Here is a 23717-nt window from a genome sequence, read left to right on the forward strand (position 1 = left end):
GGAACGTTTGCACTCGCCGGAGGTGTCGTGGTTGGGGGAATAGTAACCGTAGCGGCGATAGGAGATGGCAGAGGAACAGCTGGAGAGAAGGCCGGTGGAGGTGGTGTTGCTGATGGAGAGAGACTAGGCGGAGGAGAGATAATTGGTAGTAATTGAGTAGGGCATAAAGGGGTGAGGATTTGTTAATTTAGGTGTTAAAAGCTTTTGGTTTTAAGATCTGGCCACACACTATCCCCTTCCGGTTTCCAATCCAAGAGCCCAAAGTGGAATTCAGGTGGTAAATCATACATGAAAACCTTGACTATCTTACTTGGATTGCATTTCATCAATTCCATAGAAACTGACATGTTGGGTACTGAAGGTTGGATGTTATCCTAATTTTGAGGTTTTGTATTTCCATTGTCAATCACCGCAAAGAGCTTGAAATTGGGTAAGATGCTCTGGTCAATGAAGTGAGGACGGCTAGTGCAATGCAAGACAGAGAACCATGAGAAGATGAAGAGAAAAGAAAGAGGCAATTGCGAACACAAAAAACAGAGATGATCGACAAGTAACGCCACGGCTGTGAGGATTCCTCTCGGCCATTGCAATACTAATACAGAGGAGTCACAAATTGTTGTTAACTGTAACAGTATTCCTAAAAGAAGATAAAATACAGAAGGCACACATGGGGAGAAGAAAAAAACTCATTTACCAGTGATTTGGATGGTTAGTTTCAATTTTCAAAACAGAAATCACCCCTGTTAATGTTTTCCTTTTAAGAGAATAAAAAAGTAATCCATGAACAGAAAGGACAGAGAAACGAAGTTTGAATGAAACACAGAGAAGGTTCTATGCTTTTCCCTTAGCCCCGTTCATCCTGCCTCATTTAATTAGAAGTGAAGAAAAATTAAGAACAAAAATTTACCCACATTCTCTATGGTGTGCAAAAGTAAAATTATAACAGTTCTTTGACCTCCTATCTTGTTTATAATATGGGTCCCATATATTTTTTGTCACTTCACTTCAACTCTACTTCTAACTAATCTTTTCCTTAAAAATTTATTTTTAAAATATTTTTTATATTATTTTATTTTAACATGTTATTTCTTTCACCTCAATCCTAAACATACAAATGAGGCTTAAATTATAATTAATGTTCAATCCCATTCAATTTTAAATATCAATATTTCATTTGAAAAAATAAATTATATTTGAAAAAAAAAAGGTTTAAGGACAAGAAAACTTTCTATAATGCTATGTTAGAGAAAAAGAAAAGAAAAAAATATATAAGAAGACAAAAGCATGACGCTAATTTTTTTTTGGTAAAGAAAGTATGACATTAATTAAGTAGCTATCAAAGGGAAGGTCATAAATATGTTGGTATTTTCTAAGGAAGTATATAATAATATATAAAAAAAAAAAATCGCTATCTAGGTTTCTAGAGGTTGTAGGCGCGTAAGCATCGCCCTTGGTGGGATTTCTAACTTTCCAAGAGGTAGAGCGACTCTATGTTTAGGTGCAAGAGCCACGTAGGCCATACAACCAGATAATGTCCTTTTCTCCATAAAAAAGAAGAAAAAAAATAGAAATAATGAATACAATCTTGAAGGTAGAACCAAGATTTTTAAGCTTGGATTCGTGATCTAGATTGGATCTAGCTGATTATGATTTTGATTCACTCAAAATTAGTTGAAATCGATCATCAATTAGTTGGAATTGATTGAAATCGACATGAACTCTAGAAACCTAACATCGATGGATCACTCCAGAGTAGCCGGAATAGGAATTGAGCTTGGTCGATTCCGATTTAAATTGACTAATTTGATTGATTTATTTTCGATTTTTGGAAATCCCGGGAAGAACACATGAAATGAACATATCAACTAATTCTAACATACATTTATTCTGCTCCCAAAAAGGAAAAAAAAAATCCAATAAAGATTTGAAGGAATCTTTGCTTTATTTTTGGGTAATAAAAGGAATCTTAGGTAAACATTTATTTTTTGGGTGGAATCTTAGCTAAACACAGAACATATGGAACATGCACTCTGTCTTAATCTCAAGTATCCTGCTTTTGATTTCCATAAAAAAAAAAAAAGAAGTATCCTGCTTTTGAAGGTGCACCTGTGACCCTGTGAGTCAACTCATGTATACGCTATAACTGAACCATGGTTTAAAAAATGGGAATCGGATCCGGCGATTGATTTGGATTGGAATTGGCTATGATCGATTTGGTCAATTTTAATCAATTCCAGTCAATTTTGGTCAATTCCAACCAATTTAAACTGATTTGAAACATGGATCGTAATCTCAAGGTTGGATGATCCTAAATATTGACCAATCTGATACCAATCCACTAATAGTCTACTAAGACTCAAGGGCAAAAAAGTAATACAAATAAATTTTTATTAAAAATCAAGGGCAATTCCGTCCAATCAAACCGATTAAAGGAGATCTGAATCGGTATTGAATCAGCATCCGCCGAGACCGATTCCGATTTGGTTTCCGATTCCCATAAACAATGACACGGAAAAGAGGGTTAGGGGGTTTGGAAAAACCGCCGCCAAAGATTATTCTTGTTTTAAACGTTTTAACCCTTTTAGGTGATCCATCAAGAATCGAGATTCTTACTCACCATATTTGTTTTATGTTTAAGTCTTGCCGCCAACTGCGAGCTCACAAAATATTTTTACTTTTTTGGTAAAAGCGAGCTCACAACTGTCCATGACTTTCAAGGCTTCTTAGTAATACAAAATCCAAATTGGCGGGTCCCTTGTGACCCCTCGAATGCGATTCCAACAGCAAGAAAACGAGCTGTCTCCTCCTTCCCTCCATTACCATTCCTCTCCATTACCCTTCTCATCCACACTTTACATTCCCGGCTCCTCCTTAGAGCGAAAACTTTGGGTCGATCCAAAGCATTCCTGTGATGGGTACTTGTCTTATCTTTGGTTCTCCAATCCTTGATTAAAAAAAATTTCGATTCATCGAAGGAAAATTTTTTTTTTTGATAGGTAGAGTTGAACTGAAGACCTCTTAATTGTGAGGTGTGATCCTTACCAGTGTCGAAGAATTTTGATCTGGGTTATTGTTATATCGAAGAATTTTGATATGGATTGTTGTTATGGTGTGTTTCTCTCCTCCTTGAATCCTTTCCTTGGGTTGGATGGTTGGATTTGCGTTTAGGCTTAGCGATGCTGGGTTCAGGTATGAATCTGACTACTATTGTGATCGGGTTTGGGATGAGCGCGACTTTTATTGTGTTTATCTGCACGAGACTGATGTGTGGGAGGATCCGTGCGATGGAGTCCAGACCAGTGTTCGAGCTGGACGCCGTGACTGATCTTGAACAGGTATTTTGGATTCTGCGTCTTGGGTTCGCTTACTTATGGTTGTAATTTTGGTCTCTGATCTGGGTATCTTCTTTTTTAGATGTTAATTTTGTATTTTAGATTCATGTTGTGTGTTCTGTCGGGTTGTGCTTGAGGGAATCCGTTCGATGTGGGTGATTGCGGTGGAGTGGTTTCTTCCGCATACCATGTGTTTGTTAGAGGGATCCAGTGGGAACTTCGGCCCATCTTAATTCTTTTCTTTCAGATTACTTAGCAACTTGAGCTACCAGAGGCGCCTAGCTCCTCTTTAGGTTCTGATGCTTCACTGAAACTTTTTTATGTTTGCCAGAGTTCAAATGTTGTGTTAGTAACTTGAAACAAACTGATGGAATATTGGTACAAACGAAAAGAAAAAGCCAATAAAGTTGAATTGGGACATATACAAATCGAGCGTCCCAACTAAAAAGTGTCCTCAGTCTAATTTTTTTTCTCTGTTTAGAGAATTTTGTTTGCATGCTTTCTTTCTTATACATTTCATTTTATTTGTCACCGAAACGTTTTAATCTACAATGATGACATTGCCTTACCTGAGATAAGCCAACAACCCAAATCCGTCTTGATATTGGTGGAATTTGCTAGAACACCCTCACTGGGGCACTTTAAATGTTTATGTCATGTTGAAATCTTATTGATAGTGGTTGTTATCCCATTACTGTCAGTTTGAGTTTTGCACTATTCTTACTACATTACAGTGAAAGAAGTCATTTGTCATCCAGTATGCAGATATATAGTCAATCGTTGTAAGAATTAAGTTACCATTATTGTTTCCCTGGGTCTCACCAGATTACTAAATCACATCGTTCTCTGTTGTTCTCCTATTGAAATTGTTTATGTTTTGAGGTCCAAGGGTTTTATATTTTGGAATTTGGTGACAGTCGGAACATAGGATGAATGGTCTTGAACCAGTTGTAGTTGCAGCAATTCCCACAATGAAGTTTAATAGTGAGGCTTTCCGCTCAGTTGAAGATGCACAGTAAGTCTAGTTTGTCATCCTCTCTTCCCTCTACCCCCCTCCCCCTGTTCTTTTCTAATCAGAATGTATTAATTATTGCTCCATGGCACTGGGCTGGATGTGCTCATATTTTCTCTCGATCATATCTCAAGCAGCATAGTGAATGAGTTATGATTACATTAGACAATTTCAGTTAAGGTTGGAAAATTTGAAAGTGAAAAAGAGTAATAAAGCTGCAGACATCAATTTTAGCATGTAGCATTGTAGCTAGTGTCCCTTCCATATCCCACCCCCCCCCCCTCTCTTTTCCTGCAAGTTTAAGTGAAGTAACTATACATGCAAGTTTGTCTATGAGAAAACTACAAAAATAAACTTCTGAAAACCATGTTGATCATCATTCATCATGAAGATATAGTAAGGGTATACAACCTAGGCGTTCATTTCATTTTTCTTTTCTAAATTTCCTTTCTAGCCTCTATGAAAATCATTGTCTTTTGGCTTCTGCAGGTGCTCAATATGTTTATGCGAGTACCAAGAAAAAGAAATTCTGCGAATTATGCCCAAATGCAACCACAATTTTCACCTCTCCTGCATTGATGTGTGGCTACAAAAACAATCAACCTGTCCAGTTTGCCGTGTCCCATTACGAGACTCTATTGGAACGAAAAATGTGAGACCACCAATGTTTGGTACTGTCCTACACTCCGTGGATGGCCCAGAGATTGCGAGTGACCAATGGCAGCTATCTGGCACCGTAAGTTCAGAGGGGAATGGAAGTAACCAAGGCCACCATGAATCTGTACCTGGAAACTCAGAAAGTACCATAGCAGAAGAAACAGAAAGGAGTTAATGCAAAACAAGAAGAAAGAGGAAATTAGGCTGGACTTTTTTCAGGAAGCAAAATATACCTTTGCTTCTTGTTAAAAGGTGCTCATGTACAAAAATAGACCATAGCCAGGGTTGTTTTCTGGAGCCTGATCTGTAGGGGACTTGTAGGGACATATGACAGATCTGGGTCTGGAAGTGTGGAAAATTTCCATAGAGAATGTGTGGGTGGTTGAGATCTCTCATGCCCTGTGGGTGCTGTCATCTCCATTCCTTCTGCATTCAGCATTATTTGGAATTCTGAATGTGGTATGTAGCGTTTGTACAAGATATTCTTTTACAATCAAATAGTAATTTACATTGTTGTTTGAAAAACATGGCAAAAGGTTTTTATTCTACACTGTGAACTGGTAGCAGATGTTCACGTTGAAACTCATAGATTTAAAAAATCAAATAAAATCAGCAAAATCGTTTAATGACCCCAAAACCCATTTTGGGATTGGCCATGAACGTATTTGGATTTTTGTTTATGTCCAATATTTTCTTTTAGCCAATAAAATTGCAGAAAATCAATGAAACTTCTCTCTAGTAGCTAGATCTACCAGATTTTTGAATCAAATTAAATAAAAAAAGATTTTTGGAAAAATTTGCTTTTTCCCAGTTCCATTTTCTAAGGTTTTGGTCTATACCTATCAATCTTGTGTCCAATTCCAGATTTTCAAACATTGATTCAATTGTATCGCAGGGTTTTCTCTATTTTCTTAGGCAGAATTTGATTCTTAATTTTTCATGGCTTCATCCCAGTGGCAGATTTTAACATGGAGATTTGATAATTGTGGGGTTCCCAGACCAGATCCGCACCGACAAGTCCGATCGAACCCAATCTAATGAAATAAAAATGATACTGTTTATTTAACATTCGATTCGATTTCCATTATAAAAAAGGAAAGTAGTTCTCATGTGTCTATCTCTCTCCTCCTTAAAACAAAGGGGCAGGGATGTCTTTTCACATGGGGAGGAGAGATAGACTCATGGGAGTGTTGGTGTAGGCCACACTCCCGGACAGAGATCTTTTTCCCAATTAGTAATTTTTAGATTAACTGATTGATCTCTCTCGGTCCAACCGGATTGATCAAATAGACAACATCTAAAGTCTTGAGCTGTGCATGTCTTTCCTCATCACTTCTCTTATGGTTAATTTAGGCCTGTCTACCCCTGATTCTTTCAGTTTCTTGAATATGAATCAAATCACTCATCTGTATTGATGCATTCCCAGGCTTTCAGCTACTCCCAATTCAACTCTACTCTAATATGATCATTCGATATCTTATCCTTCCTAGTTTTGCTATACATCTATCTCAACATCCTCATCTCTAGATGACCTTATCCGAATTCTCAACCTGGGTGAAGATTTTCCGATCGTAATGAAGATCACCCGATTCGGAGAAAATAAGTAAGGAGAGGAGCTTGCTGACAGGCAGGATTTCGTGGAAGAGGCAGAGTCGGAGAAAGTGAGTGCGCTTGCTTGGTTTTCTTCACTGTGGTGCAGTGATTCTTAAGCCAGTCCATTGACAGATGCTTGATCCATTTCGAGGAAGAAGAGACCATCACGCCATTAATACTGAATCATGAACATAGGCTCTCCTTTTATCCTATGATTCTGTAACTGAGGATCCCTATCAGTGCTGTGGCTCCTGCTCATGTTTTTTAAGTTTTAAGGAATTGTGACTAGACTTAACCGAAAGTCGCACACGTGAGGTACGACTTCTGCGAATTTTGGAGGAAAAAAAAAGGCTAAAATAATTGCCAGCTGTTTGGTGTCGTGGAACGCTCAGGAACAATTGCGTCATCAGAGGCAAAGAGCTTGGACTTGGGTGAGGCTGACGGGAGGCGTGGAGGTAGAGAGATAATGGTGCCGCAGGTGGGAGCCCTCTCCTTCTCTTGTTGTTTCCCTTCGATTCATCTTCTTCGTCTCCCTTCCAGCAGACGCCACCCCAATAAACCTTTTACCAGTAAGTAGTAGCGAATTTCACTTGCGAGTCACGTTTCACTTTTTCTTGGCCCCCAATGCTCTTTCTCCTTCCCCCCCTCCCTCTTTCTTTCTTTTTCGAATTGTAAGTCTGCAAAGGAAGCAATTGAAGAGCCCATAAGATGATATCTTTGATGAAATAGAATAATGTTTTGATTTTGTTGACAGTGGCAGCAAAAAGTGATGATCCAGTCCGTGAATGGATTCTTACAGAAGGAAAAGCAATGGAGATTAAAAGGATCAGTCCTATCGGCGGTGGATGCATCAATGTCGCCACCCGTTATGATACTGATGCTGGTTCCTTTTTTGTTAAGACAAACAGGTACTAGCGAGCGTAGTGTACCTAAATGTTCTGAAAGTTGGATACTCGAATTATGTGTTACCGCAAGTTGTTTATGACATCTGATTATTTATTCAGATTTCACTTGTAATGTGTGTTTTGCTTTGTTCCAAATTCCATTAAGATGGACTGAAGTAATAAGAACCGAAAATTGTCATCCTTTGTCATCCTTTGTCATCCTTTGTCATCCAACACTACCAGCATTTAGTTTAGTCTCTACTTACTAGTATGAAACCTAAACAACCTCCTGGATGCATAAAGAACTTGACATGGTTAGTGTGGAATAAGATCTGAAGAGTTTAATCTAATGCACAAGCTTATGGTGTGACAACTTTCCAATAAGTGTTCCAGCTCCCATTTATGTGCGAATGTGTATTTGTTTTATGCTACTATATAGCCTGTGCAGATTGACCCTTTTCATGTAAGCTATATTGTGTTGTTTTCATGCTGCTGAATAATTACAAAAAAAATCATATGGGTTAATAATGCAACTCTTTACAAAATTAATAACCCTTTGTGTTATGACAATGATCCAGGAGTATTGGGCCATCAATGTTTGAAGGAGAAGCTCTTGGTTTAAGGGCTATGTATGAAACCAAAACAATCCGTGTGCCTCAGCCATTTAAGGTTCGGAGCTCCCTAATTCATACCTGCTCTTCCTCTCATTGATAGTAACAATTTGTCCAAGATGACAGCAAATGTAAACTAATATGTTTTCAAGTTTTGTAGGTCGGAGCATTACCACAAGGGGGTTCCTATATCATTATGGAATTCATTGAATTTGGTTCATCCAGAGGCAATCAGGTGATGCTGATGAATTGTCCTCCCCTGGTATAGGTAGTAATGATATGCCATTTAATTTATTCAGACTATCTTTTCTCAGTCACCTTTAGGAAGAAAGCTCGCTGAAATGCATAAAGCTGGGAAACCTGCTACGGGCTTTGGTTTTCCTGTGGATAATACCATTGGCAGGTGATCTTATTGCATCAACCTCAAATTTCTTTTTTCATTTCTCTCTCTCTCTCTCTCTCTCTCTCTCTCTCTCTCTTTGTGTGTGTGTGTTGCTGTTTCCTTCGGCATATTCTCTGCTATAAAAAATTATATGTTACTCAAATCTATTACCCATGACCATCCATTCTATGGAGTTCATTGCAAGGAATGCCAGTAGATGGTCAAAGAGTATCTGTTATTGTTGGTTTTTTTCGGGCGAGGTTTTAAGCATATGATCTTGGCTCCACAGTGCTAATGATTTCAAATGTCTTTCTGAGGCAGTACTCCACAGATAAACACTTGGTCGTCGGATTGGATTGAATTTTATGCAGAGCATAGATTGGGTTATCAGCTAAACTTGGCACTGAAACAATATGGTGACTCCACCATTCATGAAAAAGGTATGCAGGTTCTTGAATGTTTTTTATCCGATGAATTTTCATAATTACTTGTCCATATTCAAGGGGGAAGAAATTATTGAACAAAATTAATGTCAAGAATTCACTGACAAATAGAAATGTGACTGCTTAGGTTTCTTTTGGTTTTTAAATTTTGAACTCATGAATTCATGATGTTATCCACTCTCATTTTTATTGCCTATGAACAATCATAAGGGATAAATGGTTTGTGCATAGTTATGTAAGTGATTTTCCTCGAAGATGGCTTCTATTTCTCCATGGTACATCGAGAGTAAATGTACTTATCTAAGGACCGAATTATCAATGTTGAGCTGGTTATGGTTGTTGATGCATACAAGAAGTGGCAATCATGACAAGCCTGGAAGAAAGGATAAGACACTGATTTTTTGAAGAGTGGACTGATCTTATTGAACTGCTGAACTTTATTCTTTACATATGATGATATGAGTTCATTTTCCTTTTATAATTTATAAAATGATGAACATCCAAATATGTAGAGACAATGATTTATGTCTTGTTGTAAACCATGCCAACATATAGGCAGCAGCACGAAGGTTACATAACATTAAGTTGGAGATTTATTGTTAAGTACGTTGCTCTCCTTTTCAACATGTTGGGAGTTCCTCCAATTTCATAAATCATCTTGCGCCTGCAAAGTAAAGGATTTTGCTTGAAAATATGTTTCTTCAAAATGATATTCTTTTGCTTAATCTCTGGATCTTCTTATTTAACAGGTCAAAGACTGATGAAGAATATGGGACAGTTGTTTGAAGGTGTTGTAATTGAACCTTGCTTGCTACATGGCGACTTATGGAGTGGGAATATCAGCTCTGACAAGAATGGCGAGCCTGTTATACTAGACCCAGCATGTTATTGTATGTTTAAGTTGGTTCAGATTCCTGCATCATTTGGCATTTAGATACATCATCTCAAGTATTTATGTCTTCTAATGTTTTGAGATCTCCCTATGTTTATTAGGGTCACAAGTCTGCTGGTTTTTCTTTGTGATGCAATGCATAAAAAAAAAATTGAGATTCAGGGTGTCTTAGTTCTTTAGTTTCAAAGGGTCAAAGTGGGAATTTTTTAGTTTATTTTGTGGGCATTTTAGTAATGCTGCTCATCTTTACTAGGGAGCATTGATGTTGGGAGCCTTTTATTTAGCCTAGTGTTGGTAATTTTTAACCTTTTGCCCTGGCGTCATTTCTGTGAGAATATTGTAAAAGAAATTCGCTAAGGCCCTGTTTAGTTAGATTTAAAATAAAATAAATTTTTGTAAGGATTACCGAGAAGAATTGTATAACAAAGTCAAAAACATAATATGGAAACTAACGCTGCGTTTGGTATGCATTCTTGGAATACATTCTAGGTCGATAAGGCATTCCAAGAATGCATACCAAACATAGCATAAGTTTTATCATGTCACTAAAAATATTGCAGTGACATTTTGAATGAAAATGAAGTACAATTTAGTTACTATATTTAGTACATTGTTGGGTTACTTTTACAATTATTTTTGGTAATGATTGCAAACTCTTATTTTGGTTTGTTCTAATTTTACTTCACTTCACTATTCACTTCCATTCTAACTGAACTGGACCTAATGGGAGTTAATGTCTTGAGAGGGAAGACATTTTCTGTAGTTCTCTACACAAAACATGGAGAGAAAATTAACTCTTTGCTGGAAATTCTTCTCTGGCAGCTCTAATTAGAATGGGTGGCTAATTTTCAGTTAAATCTAAGAACTAAAATACGAGATTAGAAAAGTTAATATAGCACTTGATGTGCTGAAAATACTTTGATTGTGACGATGGACATAGCATGGAAGTCTCCCAATGGAATATGGAGAACCCCTTCCATCTTTGTGCTTTGCAAGAACTGCCAGAAGAGGGGACTTGGAGACTGAGTGATTAAGTTCTTGAATATGATTGAGACCATAGAATAAGGATCAATGTAGCGAAGTTCCATGGAAACATCTAACTGGCTATCCTATGTTCTGAAGTATGTGGTTCTCTCAAAGATTTTCATCTATCAGGTAAGCAGGGATGGAAAACCGTGACCTCATATTGGCAGAGACAAATTCTTGTTATAGATTCTTGAGTGCATAAATGGGGTTATCTTGAAGCATGCACTTGCAGTACCAATGTATCAAAATGGAAGAAAGGGTAAAGGTGTCGGTTTACAGTTGAGGCATATCTTTAGGATTATAGTTCCAAAGAACACTGTAGTATTGTAAGTAACAATTGATATTGTCTACTGAGATATCTACGTACGAAAAAATGGCAAAGAATGAGATGTTTGATGGAATGACTGGTTTTCGCTTAAATCTGAATCTTGTAACTGGCATTCTTTTGTAATTGGTGGTGGATAACTCAAAGGGTCTTCAGGTTAAATGAACTGTTCTTTGGAATCCATTGGTGAAAAGATCTTTCAAAGCATAATCTTCCTGTTAAAGACTGAAATATTATGTTGTTGTCCCTCCTGTATCCTTGTTACTATTTATTCATTTTAATATTTCAATCACTGAAAAGGCTTAGCTGAGTTGAGTTGTGTTATGCTCTTTATTTGGGAAAACTGGCTTATCCAGATATAGTCGGCCTTGTATCCATTATTGGACATGGGAATTGAGATTATGGTTTGAATGTTTGATTGAATAAAGTGATACTTCTTGTTGGGAGAAAAAGTAGGAGAGTTCTCAGGGTTGGTTTCTGAAATCTGGAAAAGAACTAATGAGGCAACAGAGGAAAGTGATTCTGAGGGGAATATATGGGTAGAGACAACAGGGAGGAGTAGTGAAACATAAGGGGAGTTGCAGATGTATTAATATAAAACTAGTGGAGTTGGCTAGGGATTTGGTACATTCAAGTTTTTTAAGAGATATGTGATAGAGGGAAGCTGAAGACATGCTGGATTTGGGATGTTTATAGGTTGCACACAAAACACATTGTTACTAGGAATTGTTTCTAAACATTTTATTTTGAAGAAACAAAAAGAAGGAATTAATCTAATTACTTTATTACTCCTATTATTTGTCCCCCCTCCCTCCCTAGATGGACATAACGAGGCAGAATTCGGAATGTCATGGTGTGCTGGGTTTGGAGCATCATTCTATAATTCCTATTTTGAGGTATCCTCATTTCTACTTTTCTCTGCTAGTAGAAACTAATGTTAAATGAAGGGAAAACAGGAAGGTGCTCCTTGCTTCCATCTATATTGGTTATCAGTTTATTCCTTGTATGGTCATTTCTTTTTATGCTCTTGTACTTTTAAGTTAAAATTTTCATACATCTTAAGTCAGGAGAGAAAAGTCATAATAGATCTTTTCTAAAGCTTAGGTGATAAACTGCACTTCTTAATTCAGTATTATTTTAGAATTCTAAATTGAATTTCTAGTTAATGCACATGATCAATACAAACCTTGTCCATTGGTTGAATAATTCAGATGAAGGTCATAATCCTCTTCTACTTTCTTCACAGAATGATAAATCTCTTAAAAACGATATTTAAAATAAAAATACTGAAAAGTTAAAAAAGAAAAATTTGAGAACTGATGGAAGTGAGGAGAAGAATCTGAACATGGACTGACAAACCCTAGTAGCAGGTTTTTCTTTCCTACTCTGCATTTTAGTTCTGAGAGCTCCCATTTTTAACTTGTTACTTCTTTCCTCTCACTGTTTTGCAGGTGATGCCAAAGCAACCAGGATTTGAGAAAAGGAGAGACCTTTATATGTTGTATCATTATTTGAACCATTACAATTTATTTGGTTCTGGTTACAGATCATCTGCCATGTCTATAATAGATGACTATTTACGGATTTTAAAATCATAAACGTTGGCATAATATCTGTAGCCTTCTTGTATATGTAAGGTCTCCACAAGCTAAATTTATCCACGTTTGTTTGTGAAGCCTCTGTTTTTTTTTTCTTTTTGGTAAGAGTGAAGCCTCTGTTCAGTATGATCATTTTATGTCTCATGCAGAAACCCAAAAAGAATAAAAAGATATTTTTCTTCTATATTTAATTTCCTGATTGGTTTGTTTTGTAGCTTGAAAGATCCTCCTCTAACTCTTTCCTGATTGGTGGCAACTTGATGAAAATTTAATACTGCTCTGTGACCAATGAAAATCTACATGTTAAATCTGAAAATTTAATATTGCTGAACCAAATAACATTTCAAAACCAGACCAAACCGCTAAAAATTGGGAAAAACGATAAAAACTTGTTTGTCTCCCCTATTACTTTAGATATATATATATATGGGAAACTGAAAACCAGTACCAACCCGATAACGGACTAATAAGAGCTCGTCAAGTCAACCCGATAAAAACAGATAATTGAATCGAATCAAAACTGAATCTCCTTCAGTTTGAGCCGGTGCATGTCAAAAAACCAATTTGGACCAACCCAAACCGACCTCTTGATGGATCTGGCTCCTGTCCAGCCGTGGCGGGAGCTGGACCATCCAGCACCCACCTAAGATTCTTACACCTGGACAGGTTTTCATCAAACGGTCCTAAATTTGAAAGGAAAGTTTTAACCCATATTCACCCATCTTTCTCTCTCACCCTCTCCTTTGACGAAACCCGACCCGACTACTGAACATATTCCATCTTCCTCTCTTGAAAAACCGTTCGTTTCTCTTCATCTTCCCCTATATACCACTCATCTTCTTCAAAGTTGATTTCGGCGATGGCGAGGCTAACCAGGTATTCTTCTCTCTCGTTTTCTATATTCCACTCATCTTCTCCAAGTGCTGTACAGCTTAAAAAGAGTAGTTCCACTGAGATAACATCAATAAAAGTAACTCAAAATAGAAGATAATGAGTCTTGATAAATAGATGTAAGAAGGAAGGAACATTGAGTACAAAATTTCCGACCAATTCTAACTTAACCAGATATTCAGAAGTAAAGAGGCAGTGTGGCAACTTAAGGAACTGTTTCACAGAAATCGAGAGAGAGCTGGTGAACCAAACAAGTAATAGCAGTACATATCCAAGCATTAATGTGATCTAAATCACAGGAGCTACCACATTTGAGACGGAAAGACCGATCAGATACATCAATTCGATCAGCATCGCAGAACAAAATAACGAAAAGAACAAGAAGCAATACCATGGAGCATAGAACTCAACGACAACGAAGTTGTGCTTGTTAACAACATCAGTGAAGTTGGAGTTATCAAGGGTGACCATAAACTCCCCAGCGTTGCCTTCTTCTTCGGCAGCAGAGACTAATCTATGAAACGAAATGAAAAGACAGAAAACAAAAATGCAGAAGCAGATCGGAACCCTTGACGCCATGGCTAGAGCGCTCTCTCTCTCTTGTCTGCAGAAAATGGACTGTTCGCGCCTGTCTCGTCTCTTTCTTCTCTGAAGATGCCTATCCACAAAATTCATGAAATCTGCCACTTTTGCTCTAACTCGCTTCTTCCCTGGTTCAGCATTATACAACCCATCATCACAGTCAAGACTGGTAACAGAACTCCAGATGTACTTCCACCTTATTCTATTCTCTTCCTCATGAGACATAATTCTTTTAGGAAAAGGGTATAAACCAATTGTTTCCATGATTCCAGAGAAGATGAGTAGAAAATGGGGGAAGATGAAGAGAAACGAACGGTTTTTCAGGAGAGGAAGATGGAATATGTTTTGAAGTCGGATCGGGTTTCGTCAAAGGAGAGGCTGAGAGAGGAAGATGGGTGAATATGGGTTAAAACTTTCCTTTCAAATTTAGGACCGTTTGATGTAAACCTGTCCAGGTGTAAGAATCTTAGGTGGGTGCTGGACGGTCCAGCTCCTGCCACGGCTGGACAGGAGCCAGATCCCCTTTTGACACCCCTAGAATAAAACCTCTGTTTCAATGCCAGAATCTATTGTTTGTGAAAAAGGAAATACTGTATAGGACCCAGTTTCCCTCCTCCCATTCGCAGTGGGGTGAGAGAGGACCGGAGTGGGTACCAGAAGGGTATTTTGGAACATACAAAAACTCTAGGAGAGTTTTGTGAACCGTAAGATGGTGGGTGGGTGAACCATCTAAGGTGAGAGTCCCTAACATAATAAGACCCTTATTTCCAACATTCTTTGCTAGAGAGTGAGCTGGATATACTAAAAGTCTCTGCTCACGTAACACAGCATATAATCCTTAATACATCTCAGCAAATTAAAATTATCAAATAAAGATGCAAACTCTGCCCAAGACTAATCATGGTAGTCATCCTTGAGGTTTTCATTTTTATTTTTTGTGAAATCCTTTTTTGAGTACTTGTACAACTTGTACCACTTCCTTACAATATAATGCTAACAAAGAATTCTCCGTGCAAATAAAATTACACTATTACCCCACGCCCCTTTAATCCCTATTTTGGGCTCTTTTCAATTTTACTCTCTACCGACTGCTCGGCTTCGACTGTTTGACGTCAAGGCCAACATAGTGAAGCCGCCTGCCGCCCTCCGCCCTCCGCCCTCCGCCCTCCGCCCTCCGCCCTCGACCCTTCCTTCTGACGACGTTTCAGACTTGCTGCACCGGCGCCGGAGGAGGTAAAACTTCCTCCCTCTTTCTCTGCTTCCTGTCTGCTCTATTTTACTTTACTTGACCAACAAAATTGGGTAACCGCAAAGGCTAAATATATGAACAATGAATGGACAATGAGGATGATCCTCTGTCAGGCTGTTTTGGGGGACAGGTTTATGATACGATCTACACAACTCTAGTGTTATTGGATGGAGATCATAAGCGAATCAAGGAGGGACATAGCAGCAAAAGAAGAGTTGAAGATATTGAAGCTGTAACAGAGACATCAGCAGAATCAACAACACCGGCCAGATCAATTCCACGAGACAAGAGGGCAGAAAGGGTTAGAAAAAGTCCAGACAAAGGATTATTGTATAGCTTAATAAACCATACAATAATCCTTGGTTGTGCAACTTGGTTGTAGAAATAACTCATTCAGTTAGGGTTACCTAGCAAGCTATAAAATAGCTACAAAATTGTATGGTTAGAGGCATTAAAAGAAATAACAATTGTCTCTTCTTCTTCTTTTGGAGCTTTTATAGCTTGTCAAGTAAACCTAACTGAATGATAAGTGGATTAGTTATTTCTACAACCAAGTTGCACAATCAAGTTGCTTCCATAGCTATCAATCATAACCAATTCCTAACTCATCTTTTATTAAACCATACAATAACCTTTTGTTCGCATTGGACTCTTTCTAACCCTCCGGTGTTGTTGAGTTTGCCCCAATTCCTAACTCATCCTTCGTTAAACCATACAATAATCCTTTGTTCATATTGATGCTGTTTTCGCGATCCCTTGTTACGTCGCTCTCTACCATCTCCTCCACCTTCACCTTGATTGCTTCTTCCTTTTCCTACAACCCTCCTATGCTCATTTCCTTCTCTTTTCCAACCATGGTTCTAAGTATTGGTATCGTGTATCGATATCGTTGGTTTCCGATGTTGATCAATATGATATCGATATAGCTCAGACGTATCGTAAAAAATAACTCTTTTTTTTTTTGAATTTATGTTTGGTATGGCCCAATCTGTATTGTATCGGTATCCATATCGACGGTTTCAGATACTACCATTGTTATAATTGATACCTATAACTGTGTTTCCAATTGCTACTGTCGATCAATGAATTGAGACAGATAGGTAGTGTGTCACTAGTTCTATTCCTTTCTTTGTTCAGATGAGACGGCAGTGAGTAATCAATAGAGAGCAAGGGATGCTAGCGCTTTGATCCTAGTATTCCTCACTTTAGTTGGTTCAAGAAGCTTTGGCATTGGGAAGCATTAAGCAAGAGCGACGCAATGGCTTCGTGTTGTGTTTTTTAGAAACACCTACTTTTGCTTGCCCTAAGATCTAAACCAGAGGCGGTCTTGCCTACGCTCCAAGGTTTCAAAATACGGAACTGCGATCGAATCGGTTAATGCCATTTCTGATCCGAATCGGCCGAAACAAAATAGAATTGTGGGGAATTGGTGGACCGGTCATGGCTTATTCACCAATCTGATTTCCGATTTTTGAAAACGCTTCTGTTACTACCACCACCACCTCGTCGTCTTCTTGATTGGGCTTCATGATGATTGGATATAGATTACTTTTTGTCCTCACTTAAATTTGTCTTCATTTAACTGGAATTTCAAAAGAATTATTAAATTATGGGAGAAGGATTTATTCACTAGTCTCATATATTAACATCATATATGTTAGAGAGGAAGACACCCCCCTTTCAATGGGTGTCGAGGTGTACAACAGGGGGACCACGGTATTAATGATGAGAGAAGAGAGAGATTATATGAGAGAGCGTATATTTTGGTGCCCACTTGCCTTTTTTTTCCCTCTTAAATTATTCATAGGAAAAAGATATGCGCCTGCACAATATATGCCCCCTCATAGTTTCTCCCTCCTCCCTCCTCGTTAATAATGTGGGGCCCTTATTGACGAACCGACACCCATCGACTGTCTGTCTCCCTCTCTAGTGTATATGATGCCATTGTATTGCTTGCCCATCCCTCTCCCATTATTCATTTACCCCGTCACTTTTAGAATCAATATTCTTACTTGCATGGGAAAGTAAAAGTGGGTTACAAAGCCTTTTGACATTCTTGAGGTGTCATGGAGATTTTTGAAAAAAGAAAAGGGAAAAGGTTCTCTGAGCCGCTAGGGGAGGTTATGTTAGCATCTTCTCTCTCATATGAAATGACTTCGCTGACCTCCTTTGTGAGAACCTGTTCCATTACAATCCGTTGGTGTGCTCCTCTATGCCGCTTGTTTAGAGAAACCCTTTCTTAAGAAAAAAAATAGAGAAAATCTTCACCTCAACTCAAGGGGTGTCATCACCCACGTCCAGTTTTTCATTCCAAGTAAATTCCATAAGTGACAGGGTAAAATAGTAATTTAATATCTCGTCTGAAATACATGCTAAAAAGTAATCCTCGTCTTGCATCATGAAGCCCAATAGGAGGTGGAGAAGGAGGAAGTTGGTTAGGTGGCAGCGCTGTACTCGTGATATGAAAGAGAGAGAGAGAGAGAGAGAGAGAGAGAGAGAGAGACTGCTTGCTCAGAGAAACTTCTTCTATCTAATAGAAGAGCCGAGGTTCTCTTGTTGGTGGAGCAAAAAGTAGTCCACTGGACTCTTGGGCAGAGACACTTTGGGCACTACAAACAAGAGGGGGAGATTAATGACCCTTGATTACTACCAACCACCTCTACTTTGCCGAGCAAAAAAACTTTTGTTCTTTTGCTTTTTTGTTTTTTTTTTTTTTTTTGACTGGGATACTTCCTAATGATATCTCTTTGTGCTAATGATATTGATGAAGCTTGTTTAGAAACCTTGAGGGTTTCTTTGTTGGCTTGAGATTGAGGAGATGGTAGAGACGAAAATCTCTTTGGGCTTTGATGACTTCATTTGAGAATCTTGTTTCTGTGGGATCCATCGAGATAAAGTCTCATAGACAGACTGTAGTCTACTTGTTCAAACTCTTCCGAGGTGGAGGAATCATCTGAGTCTGATGATGGGTTTTGATCAGAAATTTCAAAGCAATGGCTCGCAGTGCTAAGTTATAGCTTGGTTCTTGTGTGTGAATGATGATGGTGGTGTGTGCCCATTTTTTTTTTTTTCTTTCAAAATGAACCTTCTGAGGAAAATGTGATCCTATAGTAGTCATCTTCATTGCTTTTTGGGTAGTTGGTGGGTTCTTCATTGTCTTTCATTTGCTCTGTATGAGTGCTTTTGCCACTTGTAATTGGTTCATCATCTTTGTCCTCTTCTTTCTCCATTCTCATGAGTGTTTCTTGAAGTTACTGGCGATATTATGACTGTCATTGTTTTTGCAATATTTGCCATGTCTAGAGACGACTTCTTAGCAAGAAAGGTCTTTGACATCATCATTGATTCCTTTGGGGTTCTTGCCTGGATAGTGCTTGAACCAACTCAGGATGGATTTTTTTGTGAGGGTATCTAGCATGAAACAATGCCACCATTTAATTTGAAACCTTCGTACTACTAATGTTGGTGGTAGAGGAGGAATTTTATGAACAAATCCATAATCCTAACATAGGATCCAGGCTATGGAGAGATTGGAAAAAAGAAATGGGGAAAAAGCAGAATCTTGGTCCGAATATTTGAAATAGGTTCTGAAAGTTTGATATCTTTTTCTGAACTATTCCCAAGTGCATAAGTGATTGCATGATGCTTGTGTGTGGGTGGTTTTCCTGCAAGTTCTTTTGATGCAGTGGAAGCACAATTCTTCATATTTTTTGCTAGTTTCAAATTATAAACAGGTTCATCTTACGCCATCTCCGAACCAGATTTTAGTTTTCTGCTTCGCTGATAGACTCTTAAGAGGTTTTCCTTTGTTTTTGTGTTTAATCAGCATTTAGCAAGAAAAATATTGAGATGTTCTACATTCTGTTTAATTAGTTCCAGAGATAATATAGGCCAGTAGACAACTAGTGTCTGATCATTTATACTGGATGTCGTTTCTGCTGTAAATCAGCTCCTGATAATGGCTTATGGAACAATCCATAGTTCAGGGAGAGTAGTAATAAGCTCATCCGAAAATTAAAAGCAAAACAGAGCACATTAACTGAACCTTAGGGTTTCGAGCTGAGCTAACAACTAGTATTAACAGTTTCTGAAATCGTTGTGTCAACCAAAAAAAAAAAAAAAAAAAAAAAAAAAACTCTCTGAAGTGTTAACTGAACCTTGATCCAACCCACAAGCTCAAATGTCAATGTGTAATATCGCTGGTCAGTGGAGCGAATTCCTTTTAAATGGTTCATATGAACAACCACATAATATGTATTTGTAACACAATAACAGCTTCCAAAACTCCAATGTCGTACATAATATCTGAGGAGGAAGTACAATGTATGCAGCCAAGAATTTATTCTCAACTTCTAAAATGAAAAACAGTAAAATTAAAAAAGACGTCGAAATTGTATCTCATTGTTTGAAGTAACCTGAATCTGGGGTACCTGGCTCCGTTCCTAACCTTCATAAAGTTGAGCTGTCTTGCAAACTAAGAAAATTGTATCATGTTTAATTAATTAAAATGGGAAAAATTCTTGTCTGATTTGCTCTTCGTTGTATATTCTAATCCATCCATAGTATCTGGTAACTTTTTGCATCAAATCTTTTTTTTATATGCAATGGTAATGGGAAAATTTTGTCTTATAAAGCATAGCTAGATATGCCAATTAATGTCTCACATGAATGAAAATAAAGACCAATGAAATCCATTGGGTCGACAGAATTGCTGGTTCATCTACTAGTTATTCTAGGATTAAACAATGGGTTTATTTCCTAGATCTACAAGATAAAAAAAGAATTACAAAACAAGAAAGGAAACAAATATTCCAAAATGCCAATTACAAATTAATACAATTACTCTGTCCTACTTGCAAAGCATAAATGTATTTGTTCAAGTGTCAGTCTACATAAAAGGACTTTATGGAAGCCAACTTCAACTAATAAGAATAGAATCTGAATCATGGCGGAGTCTGTACTGGTGGATTATCATTGTCCACTTGATAGTCATTGATATTGAAGTCAAGATCCATTGCTTCTCCACAAACTTCTTGCTGCAAATGAAGATCAATCTTTTAAAATGGTACCATCTTAATCTATACACTCATAATACACAAGATAATTTTTGGAATGAAGTGAGCATTAGAGAGTTACCTGATTAGGTGATTGACCTACTGGCATGAACTCATCAAATGATTGCTCAAATGAGAAGTTTGTGAATGAGGAATTGTTGTTCATTAGCTCTATGTCATTTTGTTGTTGTTGTTGTTGTTGTTTTTGTGGTGGTGGAGGTGGTGGTGGTGGTGGTGACAACAAAGATAGTTGTTGACTTACATTAGTGAGGATAGGTGAAAATGGATTCATGCTTGTGAATCCACTAGAATAAATTGATCCTTGAGGCCCCAACCCACCAGGAGGAGCTAACCCTTGAGGCAATGGATTAGTGCTTGCAAACCCACTCGAAAAAATTGATCCTTGAGGCCCTAACCCATCAGGAGGAGCTAACATTTGAGGCAAATGATTAGTGCTTGCGAATATTGCACTAGAATAAATTGATCCTTGAGGCACCAACCCACCAAGAGGAGCTACTAACCCTTGAGGCATTAAACCAGTAGAAGAAGCTAACCCTTGAGATGAAGTGATTCCAGGAACAAAAGGAGATTTCCCAGTGTCTACTATAGGCCTTTTTCCATTTCTGATCTCATCTATGCCATATGAAGGCCCATGATCAAGTGAGCCACGGGCAAAGTATTGCTCCCTTCTTGCACGAGGTCTCAATGACCTAAGAGCCCTTGGTTCACTCGATCGGCTTGCTTCCTTGGTTCGTGTCAAAATTTTGCGATATTTCTGCACCATATATATACAGATCAATAAAAAAAAATCATTAATTCATATTATGTATAGAAAGCTTCACAGATATATGCAATGGACAGGATTTTAAATATATCAAATTCCAAGTTAATTATTATTAGATTTTTTTTTTCTTTCTAAAGGACAAGGTGGTAATGGAATCCCAAGAACACACACATTCTCTCTCTCTCTAGGGGAGATTGTAGTATGGTCGATAATCCTTTATTTTTTACTAAAAAAAGTAAGATAATATAACTATATATGGCCTTGGTTAGAAATAACCGCAACTATATATGTATCTATTGTCAGGGTTTATAATATCCGCAATCATAGATAGTTATATGGCTGTGGTTATACGTAACCGCGATTATAAATAGCCTTTTCCATATTATAATTTATATGTATATAACCGCGGTTGTTAATAACCGCCGCTAAATATGTTTCCGCTGTTACGTGGGACCTTTGCAGGGGGGAGGGTCTTGGGGTATTCAGTGGTGGTTTTTAATAACCGTGGTTATATAGATATATATACAACGTTGGATCGTAGTAACCACAGTTATATGGTTATTAATGACCATGGTTATAAAAACTATATGCACCCGTAAGCACAATTGGGCGCGATTTTAAATAACCGCGGTTATAGAGCATCTTTCATGGTGCTCTCCCTCTCTCTCTCTCTCTCACACACACAAACACACACACACACACACACACACACACACGCAATTCTTTTGATGTTACATAATGAATCTTGCAATTGGAATAACAATGAGTAGTATACCTGTAAATGGCTGGCAACATTTTCTCTAGTTAATCCAGGGACATTCATTACCTCAAGTATGTTGCTTGGAATAGCCCCTAGAAAAGAAAAACATCACCCCAAAAAAAAGATTAGTGAAAACAAATCCAAAAGCAATATTATATACAACAATGAGTGAGATGCTTTGAACTCTTAAGAAAGAAATTTCTTACTTTGAAGACCTATTTGGTCGATGGCATCCAAGAACCTTTGGTGGAGTCCATTTTTCCAATTCACCCTTGACATCTTTTTTGTAACATTATCTTCTTTATTTCCCCTCTTGTTTTGATTCTTCTTTTTGGAAGGTTTTTTCCTTGATTCTTGTCTCCACTTACTTTCATTATCAAAGGATGAACATTCAATATCTCCCTCTAATACCTTTTCAGGTGTTGGTAATTCCGAATCATTATCTATTTGATCAATTACCATGCTTTCATTCCGTTTCTTCAGGTATACATATTGCCAAAGGTCACTAAGATCACTTCTAGTTAATGGCTTTGCAAGATAAAATGAAGCACCACTTTCCAAATATCTTAATGCAACAACCTCTTTATCATTAGTAGACGTCACTGGATTAAAAGTTAGATATCTTAGTCCTTAAATTAAAAATAATATTAATAATGCAAGTAGAAGATGGTATATGGAAGAAAAAATAACTTACAAACAACGGGTATATTAAATTCAACCTCCAATTGCTCAAGGAAGGCAATTCCATCCATTTCAAGCATGTCAAGATCCGTTAGAATGATATCAAATCCTCCTTGTCTTTCCCGAAGAATGGCGAAAGCATCAGACACACATTCAACAGAGACAACTACAATGGGAATACAATGTGAAATCATTGAGGAGGGAGTTCACAAGAAAGAAAATAAGCATTAATTGTTTCAACTAAAAGGACTACTATTTGTATCATTTCTAATATTGCGCAACTATTTTCAAAACTTGAAGAGAAGATATGTACTTGTTCTTCATGGCAGTTCCTTTTAGCTACCTTAAGATGAAAACTTTACAATCAACATGAAACAATGGAAAACCAACACATGAAAGATATAGAGCTATTTAATCTTTGGGAAAAAGAACTCTGTCTGGGAGTGTGGCCTACGCCAACATTCCCATGAGTCTATCTCTCTCCTCCCCATATGAAAAGACACATCTGTCCCCTTGTTTTTAGGAGGAGAGAGAGACACATGGGAGTGGACAAAAAACTACTTCCTTTAAACTTTACAATCAATTATTTCTTTTTTTTGGGGAAGTAGTTTTCTGTCTGGAGTGTGGCCTACGCCAGCACTCCCATATGTCTATATCTCTCCTCCTTAAAACAGGGGGGCATATGTGTCTTTCCATATGGGGACTGGGGAGGAGAGATATAGACACATGAGAGTGCTGGCGTAGGCTACACTCCTAGACAAAGTTTTTTTTCTCTTCTTTTTTTTGGCGGGGGGGGGGGGGGTGGGTTTAAGCTTAGATCATATGGAAGCTTTGGGTATTTGCTTCTGGGATTCACAAAGAAAAAATTGGGGTGGGGGAGAGAAAAAAACATAGAGGAGGAGGTGTTTCTTTCAAGAATAAAATAGATGTGAAAGCATAGAACACAACTTTGATGACCTTC

General features: G+C 37.8%; 2 protein-coding genes and 1 long non-coding RNA gene across 3 annotated transcripts; 2 read left to right on the forward strand and 1 right to left on the reverse strand.

Annotated features, from left to right (window-relative positions):
- The first annotated feature begins 3081 nt into the window (after positions 1–3081).
- Positions 3082–5183, forward strand: LOC122663766 (RING-H2 finger protein ATL5-like). The gene is made up of 3 exons (XM_043859407.1): positions 3082–3335; positions 4250–4347; positions 4834–5183. Exons 1-3 carry the CDS (start codon positions 3177–3179, stop codon positions 5174–5176), a joined length of 600 nt encoding a protein of 199 aa, XP_043715342.1. The 5' UTR covers positions 3082–3176; the 3' UTR covers positions 5177–5183.
- Positions 5184–6969: 1786 nt separating this feature from the next.
- On the forward strand, positions 6970–12810 carry LOC122666171 (protein-ribulosamine 3-kinase, chloroplastic). Its single transcript, XM_043862303.1, has 9 exons — positions 6970–7163; positions 7349–7502; positions 8057–8147; positions 8250–8324; positions 8404–8492; positions 8793–8911; positions 9664–9804; positions 11977–12053; positions 12609–12810. Exons 1-9 carry the CDS (start codon positions 7061–7063, stop codon positions 12753–12755), a joined length of 996 nt encoding a protein of 331 aa, XP_043718238.1. The 5' UTR covers positions 6970–7060; the 3' UTR covers positions 12756–12810.
- Positions 12811–20730: 7920 nt separating this feature from the next.
- Positions 20731–21085, reverse strand: LOC122663819. Its single transcript, XR_006333228.1, has 2 exons — positions 21053–21085; positions 20731–20885 (listed from the first exon to the last, which is right to left on the reverse strand). It is a non-coding gene; the product is annotated as an uncharacterized LOC122663819 (long non-coding RNA).
- Positions 21086–23717: the final 2632 nt, after the last annotated feature.

The sequence above is a fragment of the Telopea speciosissima genome, chromosome 6, assembly GCF_018873765.1.
Source record: "Telopea speciosissima isolate NSW1024214 ecotype Mountain lineage chromosome 6, Tspe_v1, whole genome shotgun sequence".
In the NCBI taxonomy this organism is placed as follows: Eukaryota; Viridiplantae; Streptophyta; class Magnoliopsida; order Proteales; family Proteaceae; genus Telopea; species Telopea speciosissima.